This window comes from Molothrus aeneus, chromosome Z (genome assembly GCF_037042795.1).
Source record: "Molothrus aeneus isolate 106 chromosome Z, BPBGC_Maene_1.0, whole genome shotgun sequence".
In the NCBI taxonomy this organism is placed as follows: Eukaryota; Metazoa; Chordata; class Aves; order Passeriformes; family Icteridae; genus Molothrus; species Molothrus aeneus.
This window is the reverse complement of record NC_089680.1, coordinates 34,684,706-34,707,774: the sequence shown is the minus strand read 5'-3', so window position 1 is coordinate 34,707,774 and position 23,069 is coordinate 34,684,706. Positions and strand designations below refer to the sequence as shown.

The window sequence follows — 23,069 nt, the reverse complement described above, 5'->3', positions numbered from 1 at the left end:
ACAGTTCACCAGGCCATATATCCTGAAATTTCTTGAAACAATTTTCTCCAAAAATGTTTTCATTTGCAAATGTTCATCATCTGCAATGAACATCCAGGAGGTTTATTCTTCTGTTTGTTACCAGGAATAACAATTATGTAAATATGAGTAGATAAATTTTAAGCATACTAAATCAATATGTACAATGTCTTAATGCTGTTCAAGAAGAAGAAATTAATGTGAAAGTATGGTATTGATCAATTTTCCACTTCAGTTTTTGTCCCATTAAACTACTAATGAATAATTTATTCATTAATAATGTAATGAGACAGTGCATACTCTGCAGTGCAGACACTGTTAAAAAAAGACAAAGTTGCTCTTGACTCATCCATATTTCACTTTATAAGAAATAGTTTTATTCCTGAAGAGTTATATAAAAAAGAGCTTATTCCTGATTAACAACATGGACTCTGTTAAGAATTTAAATGTTACTGAGTTTTTTCCGTATTGCAAAATCAAGGACTTGATTTGTGGCTACTTCAGCCTACAAAGGAGGAAAACTATGACATTTTCTATAAATGGTATTTGTTTACTTTTGAGCAAATAGTCACAGAATATTAATACACATAACATTTCAACTGCTACAAGTTCTTCAGAAATTAAGGTCATCTGGTTAAAGGAATTTCAACAGTTTTCATCAGAGGTTTTACTTCTGTTATCCTGCTTTCTCTGGCTCCACAGTAAAATATAATTGAAACAAAAATCTTTTGACTCATTCTCTGCCCAGTACAGTGTTGTGTTTTTCATTTCAGCAAGTAGCAAATCATTCTACTGCTGAGAAAGCAGTACAACTGAAATGTTTTATGGGAGTGTTTTGCTTGGTATTTTATCTCCAAAAAGACACTAAATCATGAAACCAAACTAAATTTGTTTAACCAAATATGTTTCCTTATTCAGAGGAGGAACCTGCTCCAAACAGTGTTGTTGAAGAATACCTTCAGGAGAAGAGAAAATATGAAGACAAGCGAAAGCAGCAGCCAAAGAAAGGAGTTTCCCGTGAAGATCAGGTAATAGTTTGATAGCCTGGGCAACAAAAATCCAGAAAATTACCTATGTTCATTTTTGAATATGTTTATCTCTATTTGTATAAAAGCAGAGTTTAAAAATCTGTCATTTCATTTTCTATTAAAAGAAAGAAAGAAAGAAAGTTATTATTTATAAAAATAGGTATTTTTATTACCCAGGTAGACAGGTAAATGAATTTTCAATGTGTGTTTGAAAGGGCTCCCAGTTTAGTTGCTAAAATCTTCTGAAAGGAAATGCTAGTCATGAAGAGGTGTCCTTGATTACATTTTTAAGAATTCGCATTTCTTCACCTTATGCTTTCCTTGCTATAAGATAACACTGGGACAGAAGTTTACATATTTGGCATTTGGTTTTTAACATTTTAAATTACAGTTTAAAAATATTAAATTCATCGATACTTCCTGTTGTGAAATGAAAGAAATGGTTTATAAGCACTGTAAAAACAGACGCTGTTTTACATACAATTAAAATTATTATTCAAAATTAGTTAGCATTTCTGTAGGCTCTAGTAAGCAAATATGAGCAAAGTAAGGTTTGCTTTACAAAGGCACTTGTTTTTTCTAAAATAGGAAAGTCTGAAATGGTTAAATATATGAAACTGCCTATGAAATGGAAATACCATCAACGTAAAATCTGTGCTGTACATCAAACACATTGGTTTGTAAGTGCATGTCAGTTCAGCTACAAAGATGTTCCTGTTCACATGTTGAATCTAGAAGAGATTTGAAACTTGAGGCTTAGTCACTTCAAAGCAGCATTTGGCAAACCTTTATATATTCAGCAAGCTGATTTAGCCCTAAACTAAGAAGTTTATGGAAACTTTGTATATTCAAAATCCCATTATCTTTGAATCAAAGAGTACTAAAGCTCTGTTGGCAGTGTGGATCAAGGGACTTAAAACCATGTCTAATGAATTTATATCAGCCCTGTCCTGGACATCACCGGAAAACAAGATGAGATTATAGAGATATGTATTCTAAGAGATCTTAATTTTTATTTACGTAACTCTGCTGGCAACAATTCAACAATAATTAATCAAGTTCTTTGTAATCCATTTCACTTGTGGAGAACCTCTTCTTGTCTCACACCCATCGTAACTTATCCTACAGTACAAATACCATTTTCCATCCTCAATGCAATAATTAAGGAAGAGGGAGAAAAGGTATCTTTCTCTAAAATACTAGATAATAGACCTCCTATTCAGCCAGGATCAAATTATAAAGTTATTCAAAGCACAGTATAGCATCTAGTGACTCACTGCAAAAAAATGGCTACTATGATATTTCAAAATTATTTCTGTTATCAGGTCTATTCACAGGAATGCTGTCACCAGAGAAAATTAGACAAGACACAAAGAAAGTGGCTGGTTTTGGTCACAGTTCCATATTAAGAGGGTCAGTTTAAGTTTGTTTCCTTCTATGACGTCAGCAAAGATTTGCTGTCTCAGGTGTTGCAAGTGCAGTGTTTGTTTACAATAGTATGAAAAGCTACAGAACTAGAATGATTTGCAGGCCCAAATATCCTCAAAACTTTCTGCTTTCTCACCTTAAACAGAAAAATAGACAAAAAAAATAAAGAAAGTAAATGCAAAAAAAGTCAAAATCTGCCCTTGGCAGTGCTAAAATATGTTTTTGAAAGAATTCAAAAGCCAGGAAACTCCTCAAGTTAAGATTGCTCCCAGAAGGACATTTGATTCCAGTGAACACTTCTGGTATTTCCTATTTCTGTTTTCTATTCTTGTTTAGTTTTTATTCTTTTAAATTTGAAAAACTTGACCAAACAAAACTACACAGCCATACAGAGGTGTTTTACAACATAGGTTGCCAACCTATCACCTACAAATCAAATGTAGCCTGCCACATAATTCAGTTAGGCACTTACTCCCTGATGCTTTCCTTTTCAGGAATGTCTCAAATATCAGGAAAAAAAAAAAAAAAAAAAAAAAGCTGTGGGCTTTGCAAACATAAGCTCTTTGCCTTTTTATCAGAAACAAGAACTATGGTATGACCTTCAGGTGTCATCTGAGATTTGGTGACTTCATTGTCCCTGAAAGATCAGGCAATGTCCGTTTGAGAGTAAAACAGCAGATTTAAATGAGTATGAGATTTATATATTCAGCATAAGAACCTGTATCTGCAGAATTATTTAAGCTGGTTCATTTTTTTAAGAGAAAAACATTGAGTTTTTTCAATGTCCACACATAATTTAAAAGATCATCAACAGAAAGTATATAAGTATCAGTTAAACTGGGTTTTCAAGGCTTGAATGGTTTGTAATTCATGCAGTAGATTACTTTAAAAGAGGACAGTAGCATGTCCAAAAAGTAAAATTCATTGTTGGCAGTGTTATTTAATCAGCTGTTTTATTCTCTAGGTAGCTACAAGTATTTGTTTCTTAAATATTCCTTTTTATTTCACTAGATGGTGAGAGAAGTGTTTTTTCACACCTGACAGGCCCCTCCCTGCTTCTCTTGTTGCCTCAGCATTGCCTGCCCACTCACTCAGTCAGGGCTTTTCTTGCAGTTCTGCTCTCCCATCCACCATCACCTCTTGCTCTCTCACTTGCCTCTCTCTAAAGTGTTTCTTCCAAATCATATGAAACATCACTCTCATTGTACTTTTACTCAAAATAATAAAGATGTTGTATATGCCTGTTGGTGTAGAAATATACAATTTCTCTAAAACCATGTTTAATTTCAGACACTGGCATTGTTAGACCGATTTAAAACAAAGTTAACCCAGGCAATTGAAGAAACTCCTGAAAATGAGCTGTCCGAACCTGATGTAGATAATGATGAAGGATGGTGAGTTTTTTTCCGTTGGATTTCTGTGTTTACCAATACAAATCCTGCTGTACTAACATAGTCACACTGGTATGCATAAATTTGAGTAGCAGAAAACACCGAATGTGAAGACAGCTGCTCCATTAGGAGTCAGCTAAAAGGTACTGGTTTAGCACTCTGAAAAATATGTCATGAGAGCAGATGACATTTAGCATTCTGTAGTTTTAAATCTTTCTAAAACTGTGTGTTGAGCATGGTAAGTATTTGTAAATGATGGATGAGATTGAGATAGTCTGACTCATCTGAAGTGTAGGGTGACCCCAAGGCAGTGGGATATTCCTGAAGTGGATAAAGCATTGCAGAAGTTACTGCCTTAATGCCTCCCAGTCAAGGACTCAGTTTGTACCCTGTTGTCTCATATTCATCTTTGATACAAACTACCCACCTCAAGGGGATTAAAATCAATATGATTTGAAGTGTGATCTTAAAGGTCTAGGCTGCATGCAGTTAAATGATCTTAAAGGTCTAGGCTGCATGTAGTTAAATGCTCATAAAAGTAGGCATAATGCAAAAATGCATAAAATAACTGGAAAAAAGAAAAGAAATCCTAGCAAAAAAGTTTTGTAAGGATCTATCTGTCTCCATTTATAAGGCAAACACTACAGCTGGTCCAACAAAATAGGCTGTCTCTGCCTACAGGTTTTTTTCCATAGTTGTGTGCATAAGCCATTTGAGCTACAGCAAAATTACCAATAAAATAGAAACTTTAACAAAGTTCTTGGCAAATATTTTAAGACAACCGGTATTTCTGTATATCAGATGATTTAAAACTATTTTGTTGCTTCTTCAAACAGTGTTTTTTTCCTTCATTACATCTTTTCCTACCTCAGGCTCTTTGAGGATGAGAGATAACATACAATATAAATTTCAAATCCTTGGATTTCACTGATACTTTGAGATCCTTCTGAGCTACCAAAGTGCTTTTAAGTCCTCCAAGAATTATAGAGCAATTATTTCATTTGGAAGGGACCTACAATCATCATCTGTTCAGCTGCCTGACAGCTTCAGGGCTGGCCAAAAGCTGTGTTGTTAAGGGCATTGTCCAATTGCCTCTTGAACACTGACAGGCTGGGGGAATTGATCTCCTTTCTAGGAAGCCTACTCAAATGTTTGACAGGCAGTCTGTTTTCAAATAATTTACTTTGAGGCCAAGTAAATTGTAAAATGTATGTTCCACACATTGGCTATAGACAACGTTAACAAAGCAATGAAATCTTCTGAAAGCTATGAATTATTGTGTGAAGCACTGGGAAAGTTAAATTGCATATTTTGGATTAAGTGTTTACATTTTCAGTACCTTTGTTGTATAGGAATATTTGAGATAACTATAGTGACTTTAAATTTTAAAATTCTTTTTTCATTTGAATCTGCTTCTCAAAAGACAGTGACTTCACTTTATTTGATTTTTATGAAATACAGTTAGTGTATGCCATGTGCAATATGGTACACACAAACAACGTGCTTCCTCCAGGCCATTTTGTAGGTCATGGTTGCTGTTTTTATGGGAAGGGAAAGCCTGCCAGTATGCTTTGCTCTACTGTCAGGGTATGTTATCTGAAGTAAAATGATTGCCTCTAAGACATTTTTATGTGTCCATGAGTGGCCACACATTGAGGTATAATTTTCATTCTCTGTCAAGATAGAAACCATTACCAATTTGTTATGTTTTCTTTAGTTTGGCAAACTTCTCTCTGCATATTTGGCTGAGCTGCTGTATTGGCATGGCACACAGCAGACATTTGGGCACTTTTCAGCAGCATTCTACTTTTTATGCAATAAAAAAGGAAGAAATATGACTCTATTGTAAACAGTGTGTATGGTGTTTGGTAATTATTACCAGACTTTACTGTCTAAGAACACATCTGAGGAAATGTTGTGAGGAGTGCTGAAGAGAAATGCATAAGACTAAGTTTTAATGTGGGATATCAGAATCTTTGCTGAGACATTTTATTGCAACCTCTACTGCTCTGTGAGAATGATTATTTGTATTGGTCTGCAGCAATCAAAATCCAATTTCCCTTACAGAATTCAAAAATACCATCATAAACATGGTATCTGCTCAAAGAAGGGATCAAAGAATAAAAATGTATGACAATAAGTAAGTGGACACAATTTTACAGCATCTGGGTACCTTAGAAAGACATTCTTGATCTGAGTTCTTCCAGCCATTATTTTCCTTCTGGCTTCATGTTGACAACTAGTGCTTGTGCTTTCCTCTTAATGATTTGTTAGATGTTCCCAGTACTATTTGATCACTAGTGGTTCATTATTTGCTTACAATCCAAGTAACAAGGACTCAGATGCATTACTATATCCTTTTTTCTTAAAGATTGTATAAATTGCTGCAGAGGTGGGTAGAGCTTATCTGTCAGAACTCAGTTACATTCTTGGTTTAGAATCTTAACCAAGAAGACTTTTCCCAAAAGTGTAGGTGAGGTGAATCACAGTGACAATGAGGTGTCATTTGCTTAGAGACTAATATTATGAAAACCGAATATGTCACAACAGAAGACCCAGCTGGAATCTGCTTGATACTTGCCACTTGGATTACTTGATAGGCCTGAATTTGAATGAGAAAATACTGCACAGGCTACACTTATTCAGAACTCTGCTGCTACTCAGCTTGTGTAGGACTTACTGTAACACATATAGTTGCATGCATGTGATACCCATTCAGGTAGTAGTGACACTTCAGAGTTCTGATGATAATAACAAATAGTTGCAATTGTAGTCAAACACAGCTTTCATTCCAGAAGGATGTTACAGCAACTGCAGATAATGAAACTAATGATGGAGATCCTGTGAACGCGAGACAAAATATTTTTCATAGAGAGAATCCAGCAATGGGATAAAAAAATTCTGATGCAGTCAAGTACATTCAAAAATTGTTTTACTTAATCTGTGCAAAATATTCCTCTTCAAATAGGATAAGAGTGATACTTAGTACTGTAAAACACCCTTCGATCAAGTAATTCTGAGAGTTCCAAGTGCTTCTTTCAAGATGTGAAATCTGAGACTAAATACAGTACTCAGCTAAGTCTGTCTGTGTTGAGTGGAAGGATTACTTTTTTTGTTGCTGTTTTTTTCATACCTGGTTTTCATTCCTTTCTAAGCCACAAATCCTTTCCTATTGAATGGTTGCCTAACTTAGTTCTGTCTGTACCCATACTGTTGATCACTCTTATTGGAATTTAGCCATTGCTCTTTTTAAATTGTATCCCACTTTTCATACTGCTACTCTTGTTTGCCAAAATCACATGAATTCTGAATACTCCAATAAACATTCAAAACTTCACATTATACATATGTTTTGTAATTATATTCTTCTCCAGTATAGTCATAAGTGGAAATGAACTAACCAACCATTACTATATTAAGCTTTTCACTTTGACATTAAACATGGCTGTCTACTCCTAAATACAGGGCTCTCCAGCTGAATTTTTAAGAATCTTACATGCTTGTGAAATGTGAGAAATATATCTTCACTTTCCTATATGGAATACTGTTTTTTGTGGAAGGAACAGATTCTCTGCTATAAAAAGACATGTCATGTCCTTAACCAAAATCTGGACTTAACTCTTCTCCCTCTGATCTTTTAAAACAAGTGGAGGCTTCTTGAAACTATAAGATTTACTGGAAAACTGAAGTATATCTAGTGCTATGACAACTTTTAGAGTTGGTGGAATTTTCTGTCGTAATGAAGCCACCACACTGCTTTTTGAAAACTCACCTGGTTGCCAAGTCAGTTTAGCATATATCTATATAGGATCTCCATACATTCTCGCAGACAAAATGCACAAAAATGTTCAGGAATCAACTTTAGTATTCCTCAACATTCTTGAACTTAAAACGTAATTGTCTGTGTCAAGTAACTGAAAAATCAAAATGATCATCACTCCATACCACTAAAATATCATACATTGCACACAAAACCAGTAAAGTTTACAGAACTTTATAATACATGGAAGACACAGAGGTTAGGAAATCATGATGGGATATTTTTTGGATTGATTGAAAACACATCCCCATTCATTCACTGCTTGGGTCTGATGCTCTTCAGTATCTTCATCAGTGACAGAGGCAGTGGGACCGAGTGCACCCTCAGTACATCTGCAGTGACAGGAAGCTGAGCACTGCAGGTGGCACTGCAGAAAGGTGGGATGCCATCCAGAGGCACCAGCACAGCCTTGAGAAGTGGGTTCTTGAGAACCTCATGAAGTTCAGCAAGACCAAGGTGATGCACCTGGGCCAGGACAATCCCAGACAAGGGCTCAGACTGGGGACAGCCATACCCAGAAGGGCTTTGGGGTGCTGGTGGCTGAGAGGCTGGACATGACCCAGCCATGGGCACTCCCAGCCCAGAGAGCCACACGTGTCCTGGGCTGCATCCAGAGCAGGGTGGGCAGCAGGGCCAGGGAGGGGATGCTGCCCCTCTGCTCTGCTTTGCTGAGACCCCACCTGGAACACTGCATCCAGCTCTGGGCTCCCAGCAAAGGAAGGACAGGGACGCTTGTGAGCTGGTCCAGAGAAGGAATGCAAAAATGATATCTCTCCTGTGAGAAAAGGCTGAGAAAGCTGGGGTTGTTCAGGATAGGTAAGAGAAGGCTCTGGAGAGACCTTATTGTGGTAGATATTTCAGTAATTAAAGGGTGATTAAAAGAAAGAGGGAGAGTGACTTTTTACTTGGGCAGGTAGAGACAGGATGAGGGGTGATGATTTTAAATTGAGAGATTTAAATTAGATGCTGGGAAAAAATTCTTTGCTCAGAGGGTGGAGGCACTAGAACAGGTTGCCCAGAGGGGTGGCAGTGGGGTTGGACTGGGTGACCTTTAAAGGTCCCTTTCTACCCACACCATTCTATGATTCTATAATATGAACATTGCATTGAGGCAATATTCTCTTCCTGCTTGAAAACTATTTCTATGCTGATAATCTCAGTTCTGATAAATACGGTTTTAATTGTTACTTCTTCAGTTTTGACTTCATGAAAGATGCCAGATTCATTCTGTTGGACCCTCAATATTCAGTGTAGAAACTGAAATATTAATATGTGAAAGTTGTTCCTTACCAGATGGACATGATTATGTGAAGTGCATTAAAATTGCTGCCACCAGGGAATCAGCCAAAATCTGTATCATCCTCAGTAGAAGGATTTGGTCTGTTATTAATCCCATCAGTTCACAAGTCAGGGCTGCAAGTAGACCCCCAGCTGATTTTAGAGTTTGTGTTACAGTGAAGCCCAGTAATTTTTCCTTCACTCTGCACCTGGCTAGAAGTTTAGGATTTCTTCTTCTGGATTCAGATCTCATCACTGGCCTTTATCTGCTCTCAGTAATGTACTCTGCAGCCTTTCAGAATTTGACTGAGACTGCCAGCATGCTACATAGTTCATTTAATTAATAGCACGTGATGCCAGTTCTTCATAACTGAACAACTGCAGTGTTTCCTGGGTGGAATGTAAGGTGTTACATGTGAAACATAAAGCTTCTTAATCTTTAGGAGAGATCAGCTTTTTCCTTCCCTGTGGAGTGCTGTGACAGCTGTAACTAAGCAACAAATGTAAATAAGTCATTTAAGTTTTTTTGGAAGTATGTCTAGACTCTGAAACTTGGTCTTTCTTTTTATTTGAAATAAAATAAATCCATTCCGCTTTCAGGTATACTGTGGGACAAGTAAAAATGAGCAAAATAGGAATTTGGAATAAGGTGGTAGTTTTTCACATGATTTTTCAGTCTAAAATTCTTCTGGTTACTTACCTTTGTTGTGTCTTTGTTGGTTAATTTGAGATATAGGAAAAATAGGCTTTTTTTAAATCAAAATGAAAAAGTCAATACCTGAAAGTACCTTCCAATTTGTACAAAAGGTTGTTCTGAAAACTGCATGACAGTCAAGGTCTTCTATTTTAAACAAAAAGGTATTTCATATCTTGCCTAATGGATGGCTTCATGTCCATATTGTGTAATTACTAGTGTTGTCCTGTAAGTTATTTGTAAAAAACTATTGTCTTCTAAGTTATTTGTAAAAAACTTCATGTAAGATAATGAGGATTAAAACCAATTCAAATGAATGTAATGACATGCATACTTTAAAGGCACTGTTTAAAATCTCATGTGTCTTAGAAAGCTTTTAAACATACCTTCTTCTTGGCCATAAAATATCTTGATCTGCACATAGATCAGATGCTTTACATAGATCAGATCACCTGATTTTAGCAGAAATTGAAAGGAATAGGTCTGGTTTTACTAATTTATTGGTTCTGTGGACAGAAAACTCACAGAAATTCAGTGCTAATCGTTTAAAATACAACCTGGCTTATATAAGTCAAATACTGTAATCTGTTCCCAATTCTGAATTTCAGAAAACTTCAGTGGGGCCACTTAAATATTGTGGGAGCATTGGGTGCTAATGCTGCATTCTTTTTGCCAGGACAATAATTGCAATTTGAGTGTACAATTTTTTACCCAGTTTGTAGAGGTAGTTTCATTTTACGCTAGAACAAACAGAAAATAAATCTGTATATTAAATGAAGGTATTCTCTATCCACCATCAAGAGTTGTGCCCTCTATCTTCTTTAAGAAACATTTTTGTTCATAATACAAGGAAGTTTCCTTTCAGAAGATTTATGATTGCTTTCATGAAAAATATGGCACAATTAGGAGTGGAAACAGACAATATTTTACTTACCTTGTATTCTTACAGTAAAAGGTTTTGGAACAGAGCAGTTTGGGTCTTAAAACAGTATCAAGGCATCACTTTTCAATGTCTTTTGTAGAGTATAGGCTAGAATTGGTTTGGACTGGGGTATTTTTTAATTGAAATAGTAATTTTAGAATTGGTAAATGCTGAAGTTACCCAGACTGTTTTTATATTACAAGATTTAATTTCTAGTAAGAACTAAATCACAATGCACACTGTTAGTGTTTAATCCATATACATTTGATAATGTATTCCATTTTATTTCCAGGATTTCCTATTTACTGTAGTTTATACTATTGAAATTTTCAGAGTGAAGTTCTTCAGGATAGACACCTAAAATATTGGTTATATTTCTTTTATAAACCTTGTTTAATATACATTTTATAAAATGCAGATTTTTTTCCTACAAAACCTCAAATTTAGGGTTATGAAATACAGCTTCCTCAAGATTAGCAGCAGTCTTTGCAGCTTCAGTTGCAGAAGCTTAACTGACAAACACAGAAAACCCCTGAAAACTAAGCTGCAGTCTGTTTTACATGCTGATGCTTGCTTGGGGAATGACAGAAAAAGTGCTGCTGTAATTTATGCCAGTGAGGCACAAAGATGGATTAAAGCCATGTTTGCTCCCCTCCTCCATCCAGATTTGAGCCAGCGTTCCTTCACTAGTCTGGAAAAACTGGCTCTATATTAGGTCTCTCCTGCTAAGGCCATTGATTTACTCAACTACATTTTTTAAAAGTTGACAAAATACTTACTTGATTGTTACAAAGGATAAATGAATGCCAGAGGTCTGTATTAGAAACACATTGGAAAGAGAGGTTTCTTTTCTGTTTGGCAAAAAAATAAGCGTTTGTTTGGGTTCTAGTACTGCCACTAACCTTTAAAGGAAGAAAAAAAATGCTTCTGCTGTAAATCTTTCTTTTTTCTCTCCAGTTTTGTCTCCACCTTCACCCCTGTACTGCTAGAATATGGTCAGAGACCTTGCTTGATTTGTAAATGCCACCCCCTACCCCACTGCTTCAGTCAGTAATTCAAATTAACAAATTGTTCTTCTGCTGACGTTGTATATTGATTGCCTGTAGCTGTTCAGCATGTCTGAGAAACTCAGAGCATTTAAAGTGGGGTTTTTTGCTTGTTTATTTTTTGCTAATTCCCTGTATCTGAGCTTATTTGGACTAGGCATCTGAATATTGACTACTGTTTGACTTAAATTCAGAGATGATCCATGCTTCAGTTAAGGGATATCTAGTGTTAGATTTACTGTCTGGAAATCTGATCTTTTTTATTGCCAGAAAATCTAGTGAAGAATGAAAAAATAATCTTCTAAATCTTTATTAGCCTGGCTTAAGCTTCCTGTATATTTACACACCTTTCCAAGCACCCCAACTTCATTGCATTGAATGACAAATTTAAGAAGTAAGGATTTTGATATATTCAGAATGAGAGAGGGAAGGGCAAAAGAAAAGGGAGAGTGTCCAGAAAAATCTGAATGTTTTGAAAATCTGAGTATTTTTGTGCTAGAAATATTCTTCTCTCCTTTCTTTTCACTCCAGCTCTGTGCTGTGTTGATAAAATAATGCCTGACTGCTTGTGTTAACTTGGGGTGGTGATTTGCTGACTGACTTCAGAGTATCAGATGTTGTACAAGCTATTGCCAGAGACAGGATACTCGAATGGATGGATCACTGGTGCGTTCCACCATGGTGGCTCCCATGTCCTTGTAGTAAATGCTATGTAGAGCTTTTCTTTATGGGTGTGCTGTCTGGAATTTGCATTTTAGTCTTCCATACCACTCTACTGTACCAGGAGCAGTTGTCTATTTAAAGCATACATCTTCTCACATCAAACTACTTAACATTTTTGTGAAGGGGTCAAGGATGTAGTGTAAATATACTATACATATTAATTGTTATAGAACAGAAGCAATATCAAGATAGCATAGGATAACTCAAGATAGGATAACTGAATTTTATTCAGAAAAATATTTCTTGCTTGAAAAAGTAAGTCATCATAGTTTAACATAGTTCTCCTGATACTATGAAAAGTCATCACATTTTCCCACAGATTATTACAAATAAGGTGAGCTTTTTCATAGTTAAGGTGATTCCCCTTCTCTTAGAAGGTTAATTACAGTTAAATGTTCTTTTAAGAGAAAAAGATTTTTAGCACTATCTTGAGCAATCCAAGGATAGAATACTATATTAGTCTTCACCAAGATTATGCTACTTTGTTGTTAGCTTTGCAAACAACAAAGGGGTTCTTTTTAAGCTGGAGGTCCCATGGTTAGTGAAACTATTAGTTTCTTTTTCTAATTTTGGCAGTGATTATTTTGTGATAAAACTAAGCATATTACAGTTTAAATAAACTATCTCAGAAAGTATTATATTAGAAATATCTGCAAAAGTTCTGTTCTCATCATTTTATGCTATAGGCCAACACAAAGAGAAGTTATAAGCAATTAATTCTTCAGTCTGTGAAGGATCCAAAACTTGCTGGTTATTCTGAAGAGGTTAAGCCAATTTTCAGTCCTCCAGTAACTGTAATACACAAATTCAAAGGGCTAGTTAAAGTTACCAGAAGTGTATGGGCTGACTTTGTATAATGTTTTTAAAGCATGTTTTCATCTTTTACTTGCTTAATACTGGGGACATTTTTGCTTTGTGCAAGAGCAGCAGTAATACCTCCATTGTTGTCATGGCTTAATGCAGGCATCAGCCAAGCCCCAGGCAGCTGCTCGCTCACTGCCCCACCAGCAGGGTGAATCAGAAGAGTAAAACCTGAAAAACTCATGGGTTGAGATACACACTGTTTAACAGGGAAAGCAAAAGCCTCACACACAAGCAGAGTGAAACAAGGAATTAATTCCCCACTTCCCATGGGCAGGCAGGTGTTCAGCTATCTCCAGGAGAGCAGGGCCCCATCCTTCATGACAGTAGGGAAGACAAACACCATCACTCCAAACATCTCCCTTTCCTTCTTCTTCCCCCCATTTTATATACTGATCTTGATGCCACATGGTCTGGAATATCCTTTTAGTCAGCTGGGGTCACCTGTCCTGGCTGTGTCTCCTCCCAGCCTCCCAGGCACTCCCAGTCCCCTCCCAGACCACCACAGCAGTAGGAGAAGCAGAAAAGGCCTTGGCTCTGTGTGAGCTCTGCTCAGCAATAACAAAAACATCACAATATCATCGACCCTGTGTTCAACACAAATCCAAAGCACAGCCCCACATCAGCCACTGTGAAGAAAGCTAATTCTACCCCAATCAAAATCAGCACAAACAGCTGAAAGTTAAAATATTGAAAACTATAATGGACTCTTCTGGGTCTTGCAATTAACCTAAGGAGAGTGCAGGGTGGGGCAGTGTTTATAGCAATAGTAAAATTTTTAATTTCTGTGTAAAATCTGTATCATAATAACTTACATAGATTAGTAGTAATTACTTACAAAGTAGTAAGTGTTTTATATGAACATTTAACATTTGCAATATGGCGCATAGCTGTATTTATAACTATTTTCTTACTACTCTTCTAGGCATTTTTTAGTGTTTAAAACTTGCATGGAATTACTAATTATTTGGATTTTGCTAGATCTGAACAGCAAATTGTATTTCTCTTTTTAAATATCAAGTCAATAAACATGAAAAATACAGGGTGTTATGAAAGCATTAAAAAAAGGAACAAGATCATTAGGAAGGGAGATGAGAAAAAGAAACAAGGAATGTGGAATGATGAAAACATGTACTGAAAAAAAGAAAGAGTGAAATCTCTTAGTGGTAACAATCACAGCAGAAACCTAGGACCAGAAATTATTCCTAGAAAGTATTGTGTGAATCAGTCTCTTCTCCCAGTTAACAAGTGATAGGGCAAGAGCCTTAAGTTGTGCCAGGGGAGGTTTAGATTGGATATTGGGGAAAGTTTTCTTTACCACAAAGGTTGTTAGGCATAGGAACAGGCTGCCCAGGGAAGTGGCTCCATCCCTGGAGGTATTTAAAAGGCATGTAGATTTGGCACTTCAGGACATGGTTTAGTGGCCTTGGCAGTGCTGGATCAACGGTCAAATTTTTTGATCCAAAAGGTCCTTCCCAACTTCAGTGTATCTATGGTTCTCTGGTTATTAACTTGCTTGAAGTGAAATCACATCTGGTGTGGCAAACTAGGCGTGGTGGAAATGTGTGATGTAGTGTAAGGCTTAAATACCAAGTGCTACAAAGGGATACAGGCTTTTGTAGGTAATTTAGCACAGCTCCAGTATTATGAGTTAATGAGACAAACAATACTTAAGGAAATTGTTTTCTGAAACATCTTTTTTGAGACTGAAGTGGCTGTGTGGAACAGTGATAATTAAAGAGATTAATCCATCTTTGAGACTGGGTCCATCATGGTACTTAGGATATCAACCCTCATTGCTGTAAGAATTAAAAACTACTTCAAGTACTTGGTAAAAAATTGTTTTTCTTTTAATTTTCTTTTAATGATAAAGGAGAGAAACTTGGATTACAAAACTACTTTGCGTGGAAAGAGAGATTATGGGTTATGTTACACAAGAAGGAAAACAAATCTGGATGTTGAGATAAGGCAAACAGAAGCTACAAAATTTGCTTACAAGAGTTGTATGACACAGAGCACTTAGTGATAGTTGCAGATTTCATTAGAGACACAAAAATACTCCCTCTCTTCTGCTGCATTGTGTTTACAAAATTATTTGTAAAGCTCTTGGACACACTTTTGCAAGGAATAATGACAGCAGCCTGATCCAAGAGGCTTATTTTGCTTGTAGTATCTCAATTCAAAACATTTTCTAAAAAATGGAAGAAGATTAGATGTTGGTAATGTATTTCCTCCTTCAAAATTCCCTTTGTTTTATGGCCTTGATATTCTTTTTGCCTTGTTCATACTCTTGTTCTCTTGCCTTGATTTAAAATTCATACTTCTTTTTAATTGTCATTTGAATTAAATTAAATATTAAATTAAATGTCAATGAAATATTAAATTAAATGTCAATTAAATATAGGATGCATTGTGAAATTGAGAATATAGGAAGCCTGTTACTTGTGATCAATGTTCAACTCAGAAACAAATGGTACTGCTAGTAATTATGGTTCATATTGGTCCCAGTTTTTTAGACAGCCTATACAATACAACTGAATTTCTTGACACAGATACTTAATTCTTCTGCATTCATTTTAGGCAACCTGATGAAAAGAACCAATAACTATCATAAAACACAGCCATAATATTCAAAATTATACTCTACATTTTATAGCAACATGATTAGTTGCTTTATTTATTTTGTATGCATTTAAGTGTAAAAAGAAGGAATATGTCACCAACTGCAATTTTTTATGCATGCCCCTCCAAAGTGCAGGCACCTGCCTAAAACTGTTTAAGAATTTACTGCTGCTCTGCCAGAAGCTACTACCCTTACAACAGAATTGGCAGGATGTAACTTTTGCTCACACTTGTTGATGACTTCCTGTTTAAAATGCTGATGTATTTGAGTGCAAGATAATGTCCCAGGTTTTCGTCCAGGCACCAGGAAGTTTGCTCTGCAGGGCCATTTATGCAAGGAAAGTCAAAGGGGGCAGTAGGCAGGTGGTAGCAAACAACAGCCATATCAGTTTGAAAAACAAGTGTGGTCTTAGGCAATACAGCTTTGCACTTTCATTTCACTTAGTATAAAAATCACTGATGCATGAGTGTACCTGGAGGTTTCAGCTTTATCCATAGAGCAAAAGCATACTGCTTCCTTACTCTTGCCAAGATTCAAAATTATTCAGTTCACTGATTGCCACTTCAGTTTCTCCCAAAAGGAGTTCTGGAAAGGCCAAAGCTTTTGGACCACAGGACTTCTTTTTATGCTACACTTAACATGACTACTAGCTGTCAGCAGCTGGCATATGGTTCAGATCCAGTGCATGGCTCACACATCTCAAAAGCAGAGGGATTACAGTGTATCATATCTTTTCTTACAAGTACTGTCTCACTAGAGTAGTTCAAAAGAGCCTGATCTGTTCACTGACCTGAGAATATCACTAGGCCACGAGAGTATCATTGTACCTTTGAAATCCTGTGCTGTCTCTGAAGCTGTCTTAAATTAATTTGTGTATTTCAGTCTAAAGTTTCAAGACATTCCATTTTTGGATTACAGAAGAGAGCCAACTACTGAGTGTTCTTTAGTAATATGAAAGGAAAGAAATGCAGGGCAGCTTCCCCCCCATTACGTGGATAGGACCGTGGTCAACTTGTAGGACACTGTCATCTGGTCAGGTTAAAAATCAACCTCTTCAGCAATAAATCTGTGCGAAGATTGCTCGTTCATTTTTGTTAAGATGATGAGCATCTTAACAGAAATCTTGTGATTGTGTCTTCTATTTAGGAAGAACAACAACTTGCACAACTAGGTACTTCAAACCCAGAGTAATCAGTTTCGGCAAGCTATTTTATTTTACAACTTTTTAGCAAAAAAACTAAGCTGCAAAATTGAGGTTTTGTTTTCGTTTTAGTTTTGCTTGGTAGAACTGACTACTTCTAATCCTTTAAATTTTGAAGAAAAGTGGACTTTAAAATTTAATATCTCTCTTATATAAAATGAGCTGTCAACAATCAGTGATAAGCACAAGTTAGTGGGTTCCTGAAGACCAGAGACACAGAGATAAAGTTACTGTTTCAGCACAGTGACTGCAGAAACATGACTGGGCAGCCAGCTCCTCACTGAACCCAGGAGCATGCAGAAGGGAAGAGAGTTATAAATTGAACAAGGAAAAGTCTTATGAAACTTGTATTTGTGGAACTACGCCCTAACTCTGCACTTGGAAAGTTATGCAAAGGCAAACTTCAGTTAGAGGAACTTGAGTAAGAATAATTTAAATTCAAATGCTTAATATAGAAATAATTATTAAATGCTTGCTATGTTCCTTTAAAAAAAAATTAATTGCTTTTGAAGAACAGTATTCACTGTGATTCACTGTTCGTATAGGTGCAGAACAGGTCTACCTGGGAAGATGAGTGACTTGCAAAAATAAATTTAAGGTCACAGAAGGAAAATATTTCTTAAAATCTCCACTGCAGTCTGTGTTTATTTTGCTTTACCTCTGAGATGCTGCATCTAAAATTGATTCTGGGAATATCAAAAAGTTTCTTAATATTGGCTTATTTTTAATCACAGCTGGGAGTGTCTTAGTGGAAAGTTATGAATAAGAGTCAGAGACTATGACTTCTTTCAGCTCTTGGGGAGAAGTAAATATTGCTTAGTCTGAATCTACTGCATGTAATTTGCAAACTACTTGGGGCACCGTATGGCCTGATCCAAGAATTAGAGATGCATTTAATTTTAATTCCTCTTAGTTGTATCCTGCAGGTTATGTCCTGTGCTATAGTATTCTTAGAAAACCTGAGTTGATGAAAGGACTAAGTGTGACTACACTTCTACTTACACTCCCATAACACACTTTAAAACCATGCACGGAGGAATGACTCCATCTCTTAGGCCTATACTTTATTCATACTAGGACAGAGGGATTTGATATGTGTACTCATCTTTAATAAATTGAAAAGAATATGACAAATGCAGAAAGCATGTTAGCTAAAATAAATTACTTCAGTCCCTCCACTGTGAGACAATGTTTTTATAATTAAACTACAAATATGAAACCATGAGTCACTTTGATGGTACATTATGTTATTCTGAATTGTAGAGATGACTAAAAAAACAAGTTTGGGTGTTAGTAGTGTGGACAGGGTTATAAACTAAACTACCTAAGTTTCTTGCACTGGAAACAACTCTTTAAGTATTTATGAAACACATATGTCAAGAATCAGTTGTGATGAAAAGATTCAATTTTTGTTTTTAGGAATTTTCTAAGCATTCAAGCAGATCACGTATGGTCTATAGCTTTGATTTTTTTCTGGTTTTGTTAATAGTACTATATTGTTATCTGCAGTAACTGAGCTGGTTCTCCCTCCCTTTCTTTATGTATGGAGATTTGCACTAGCTCAAATTCAAAGCTCTTTGAAAACTGTGTAGTTCAGAATGTTGTACATGTTGCAAGAGACCAATAAAACAGTGCTTCATTGGCCACAAAACTTTCCTTTTGAAACTTGCTCGTTTTCCTGGATTTTCTGTCACGAAGATTGTTGACAAAGACATTCTATAGAAATTGATCAGATCAGTATAGTTCTTAAGTTGTCCTATCAAAGTCAAAGACATTTTTGAAATTGATCACACAGAATCCAAAGGTTAAGTGTGGGTTTTGCCGAGATATATGAGTTTGCCCTGAAAAAATAATTTACCACATATCTGGGCAACCTGTTCTAGTGTTTCACCACCCTTGTCTTAAAAATGTCTTTCTGATCTCATCTTAATATGGGCTCTTTTGGTTTAAAACGTTTACCCTTTGTCCTGTAACTACAGGCCCTGCTAAAGCATCTGTCACCATCAGTCCTAGTAGGTCCTGTTGTGTCCTGCAATAAGATCTCCTGAGAGCCTTCTCTTCTCCAGGCTGCACAGTCCCAGCTCCCAGCCTGTCCTCACAGGAGTGCTGCTCCATTCCTCAGATCATCTTGGTGGCCTCCTCATGCCAGGAGGTCACCTCCAGCGAGTCCATGTGTCCTTCCTGTGCTGGGAGCCCAGAGCTGATGCAGCCCTGCAGGTGGGGTCTCAGCAGGGCAGGGCAGAGGGGCAGAATCCCCTCCCTGGCCCTGCTGCCCACCCTGCTCTGGATGCAGCCCAGGACACGTGTGGCTCTCTGGGCTGGGAGTGCCCATGGCTGGGTCAGGTCCAGCCTCTCAGCCACCAGCACCTGTAAGTTCCTCTTGGCAGAGCTGCTTCAATCCCTTCCTCTTCCACCATGTGTCGTTATCAGTAGTTGCCCAGGTGTAAGATCTAGTACCTGGCCTTGTTGAATCTCCTGAGGTTCACGTGTTCCATTTTTCCATTATGTAACAGAGATGTTTTCAGATTACTGGAAATTTGCTGAAATTAGGAAATATCTAATGGGGGGAAAACTTCTAATGAACAGTAGGAAAAACATTGAATTGAACAAGGTATTTGTTTAGTCTGGTATTCTGAGAATTAAAAAGCATGATCTGAACCAAGTTAATATGAAGCAGCAGGACATGAAGCATTCCCTTTTTGATCTTCTGTGTACCTACTTCAAGCATTTTCCATGTAAACTCTTCCCCACTTTTGTAAAACCCTCCACCCTGGTGAAAGGTGTCTAAAGTGACTAATAGGAAAACTTGAGGAACACTCCCTGTTGCCGGGAAAAATTTGCCATATATTTTGGAAGGTATGCTAAATAGAAAAAATACAAGAAAACAGAATTTAATATGTGAAATAAAATCCAGAGAAAACTCTATCTGTATTTAGCTGTATTTTTCAAAAGGAGTCTTTACAAAATTATCACCTTACAATATAAGGGTCTTCTAAGAAATTTTTAAAAAACCACACCAACAAAAGAAACGGAGGTCAGTTCTTTTTTGCTATGACCAAAAATAAATCAGAAATCTTACCATGCATATCATAATTACAAATTGTAGCTTCCATTCTTTCACTGAGTTGGAGTTTTGTTTTTTGTAGGATGTCACATGTGCTTCAGTTTGAAGACAGAAGCAGAAAGGTGAAAGATGCAAGCATGCAGGATGAAGATACTTTTGAGATCTATGATCCACGGAATCCTGTAACTAAGAGGAGAAGAGAAGAAAGCAAGAAGATAATGAGAGAAAAAAAGGAAAGGAGATAAAAGGAGTGTAAAGTTAGCCAGAGCTGCCTTGGAAAGTGACTGCAATAAAGCACTGGCTCTTTTGTAAGCTGATCCTAAAAATACCACTGGACAAGTGTGAAAAGGAATCTCTCAAGAACCTGTCGTGCAGTTTTGAAGCAGAGCTATCATTTGTTTCTTAAGTTGTACGGTCAAGTGCTCTCACTGCATTCATTATCCAGCTTCTCTAAAGGTTTTTGGAATGATGTATTTAATAAAACAATTGACTTGACTTTTGTCTGTGTTTTAATTACAGTAGTCAAAATCTTTGTTTAATCAAAATATGGTAATCAAAAAGTTTTCAACATAATGAATGGGAATTTGTCTAAGTGAGGGTCAGGTTGGAACCTGGACACCCCATCTGCAGGCTTTTAAGATTTTATGAAAGTACAATTTTCATTATTTCCATTGTTCTTTAAAAGACAGGTAAACCTTTGCCTGCCTGAACCACTCTGACACAGAATTAAGATGATGCAGTATTTTTCAGAATGGTCACAGCTTTCTTGAAACAAGCTAAGTTTAATTTGAGAATCTGGCTATTGCTTCCTTCTTCTGAAATACACATTCCAGTACAGATCCCATCTTGGGAAGCTGGAATGATACATTTTAGGTGTGTTATTTCACTATCCATACCACATGAATAAAAAAAGAGAATCTGAATATGCTGTAATGGTTGCTTAAACCACTTGATGCAATACCAGAAGGTTCCCTTTGGTAGAATTTTCACTGTCAAATGGCAGGTAATGAAGATTGGTTTTTTAATTAGTCCAGTACAGAAACAAAGGAAATATGGTCAGTCTCATTAAAAATATAACCCTGCTTTAAACAATTATTCTGTCATTTAAAATTGAACTCAGCTGAGCTCAAGCTTCCAGTTTATATACTTTCCTCATATTTTACAGCCCTGGATGTTAATATTTTTACAGATAAACAGGAATTTTCATTGCTCCTTTACAGCAATTATGGTGCCACAGGAACATGAATTATCCAAATAGCCAATAGCTAAAGAAGAGTGAACAAGGTCATTAAAAAGTGCCACCAGAGAGTGTTTTTGCTGCTGTTGTTTTTAGAACAAGTTCAGTAAGGTATGGTGTCCTTATCAAGCTGCCACTGCCAAATTTCTTGATAGGGTTTGAGGTGTGAGATACATAAACCTGCATTAGTGGGTTAATATGCCCCAAATATCAGAGGTTAGATTAATACAGACTATTGCTTAAATGCATAGTGCAACCTTTGAGATAAGGAGAAAACTTGGAGGTGTGAAGTGAGATTCTGTATAAAGCTGTCATTATCCTCCTCTCAGGCTGAGTGAATTATACTGTGCCATGGTGTAAAGAAGTTAAGAGGGGTTACATTCCTTAACATGGCCATTCACAAACTTGTGAGTCAAAGGTTTTTAATCATTAAGTCATTTCTGTCAGGCTGCTGCTGGCAAAGTGAAGAACATCTAATGTCACATGCTGTTACCTCTATTCATTGCTTTGTTTGTGGAGAAGATTTTAAATCAGTCATTACAGGAAATGAGCATATCAAACTCCCATTCTGGTGGAGATGGAAAGGAGGAAAAGGTGGTGAACATGGGGAAAAGTGAGGGGTAGATCTGAAAAAAACCTTGAGAATCAATTCCACGACAGTTACTGCCCCTGGAATAAAAAAATGTTCTAATTGCGTATTTTTCCTGCAAGCTTAAGTAGGATGCATGAGTCAAAAAATGGACAAGTTGACTAACACCCTTCTTAGCTGAATATTTTTGCCAACTACCTGCATCAGCTCTGAGTAAGCTGTATTAGATGATTCCCAGTTTTAAGCACTAGAGAAGCCCAAAAAGGAAACTTAACTTGAGGGTTAGGACTCTGCTCAGTTGGAAGAGGTTTGAAAAGTCTGGACCTTGCACAGGACTGGTAACCTGACAAGAACAAGAGAGTAACTATGTTGACAATGTTGACATTTTCTTGTTAAGTGTGCATTGAAAGTCAGATTATTACTAGTCAACTGAGAGTTGATGAAGTTGACTAGAAATGGGCTAAGGTATCTAAATTTTATTCATTTCACTGAAGCAAAAGTAGTTCTGTATTTCATTTAGGAGACATTTGGAGCAAAGTTAACAAAAGCTTATGTCAGAAGTACATTTTCATAAAAGTCAGGTAAAGTCAACACCAAGGAGTAAGAGCCTCACAGAAAGAAGTTTAAATTATGACACTTGTCTGAAACAAGTAGTTTGCAGTGTCATAGGTAACTCCCTGTTATTCTGCCAGTAACAATCCTGCCAGTTTCCCATACTGGCAGGCTAGGAGAATAATTTTAACTCAAACCTATTTCATTCATCATCTGGCATTGCTGTAATTACATAAAATGTTGAGTGGTACAGCATTGCAGTGTTCTTTTTAAAGACTGAAATGTGTGTGCTCATAATTACACCTTTTATTTGTCAATTCTGAAAATCAAGCAGGAAATACAATGTGGGCAGGTGTCTCCCTTTCTGTGAAAGAGTCATATTGAGCTAGGTTAGTGGCTGAAAACTTAAGGAACAGTTGGTCTCGTGGCTGAAGAAAGAATTGTTCGATGGTAATGAGATTTTTGAATTATTATATTTCCTTAAATATTTATTAAGCATCTCCCATGTTCCACCCTTATGACCACCACATCACCTGTCTGTATAAACATGAACATAATCTCTACATAGTTGTAACATACAGCTAGGCACATTTG

The 23,069-nt window shown here is 36.6% G+C and overlaps 1 protein-coding gene across 2 annotated transcripts in view; it reads left to right on the top strand.

Moving 5' to 3' along the window:
• CWC27 (CWC27 spliceosome associated cyclophilin) overlaps window positions 1-20,592 on the top strand; it is a 92,172-nt gene extending 71,580 nt beyond the window's left edge. The window contains exons 12-14 of one of the 2 annotated variants that reach the window (XM_066568986.1): window positions 937-1,046; window positions 3,765-3,868; window positions 20,180-20,592. In XM_066568986.1, coding sequence (XP_066425083.1) covers window positions 937-1,046; window positions 3,765-3,868; window positions 20,180-20,342 — 377 coding nt within the window. In that variant the 3' untranslated portion in view covers window positions 20,343-20,592. The remainder of the gene's footprint in view (window positions 1-936; window positions 1,047-3,764; window positions 3,869-20,179) is intronic. The other variant, XM_066568987.1, reaches the window with a different exon arrangement.
• Window positions 20,593-23,069: the final 2,477 nt, after the last annotated feature.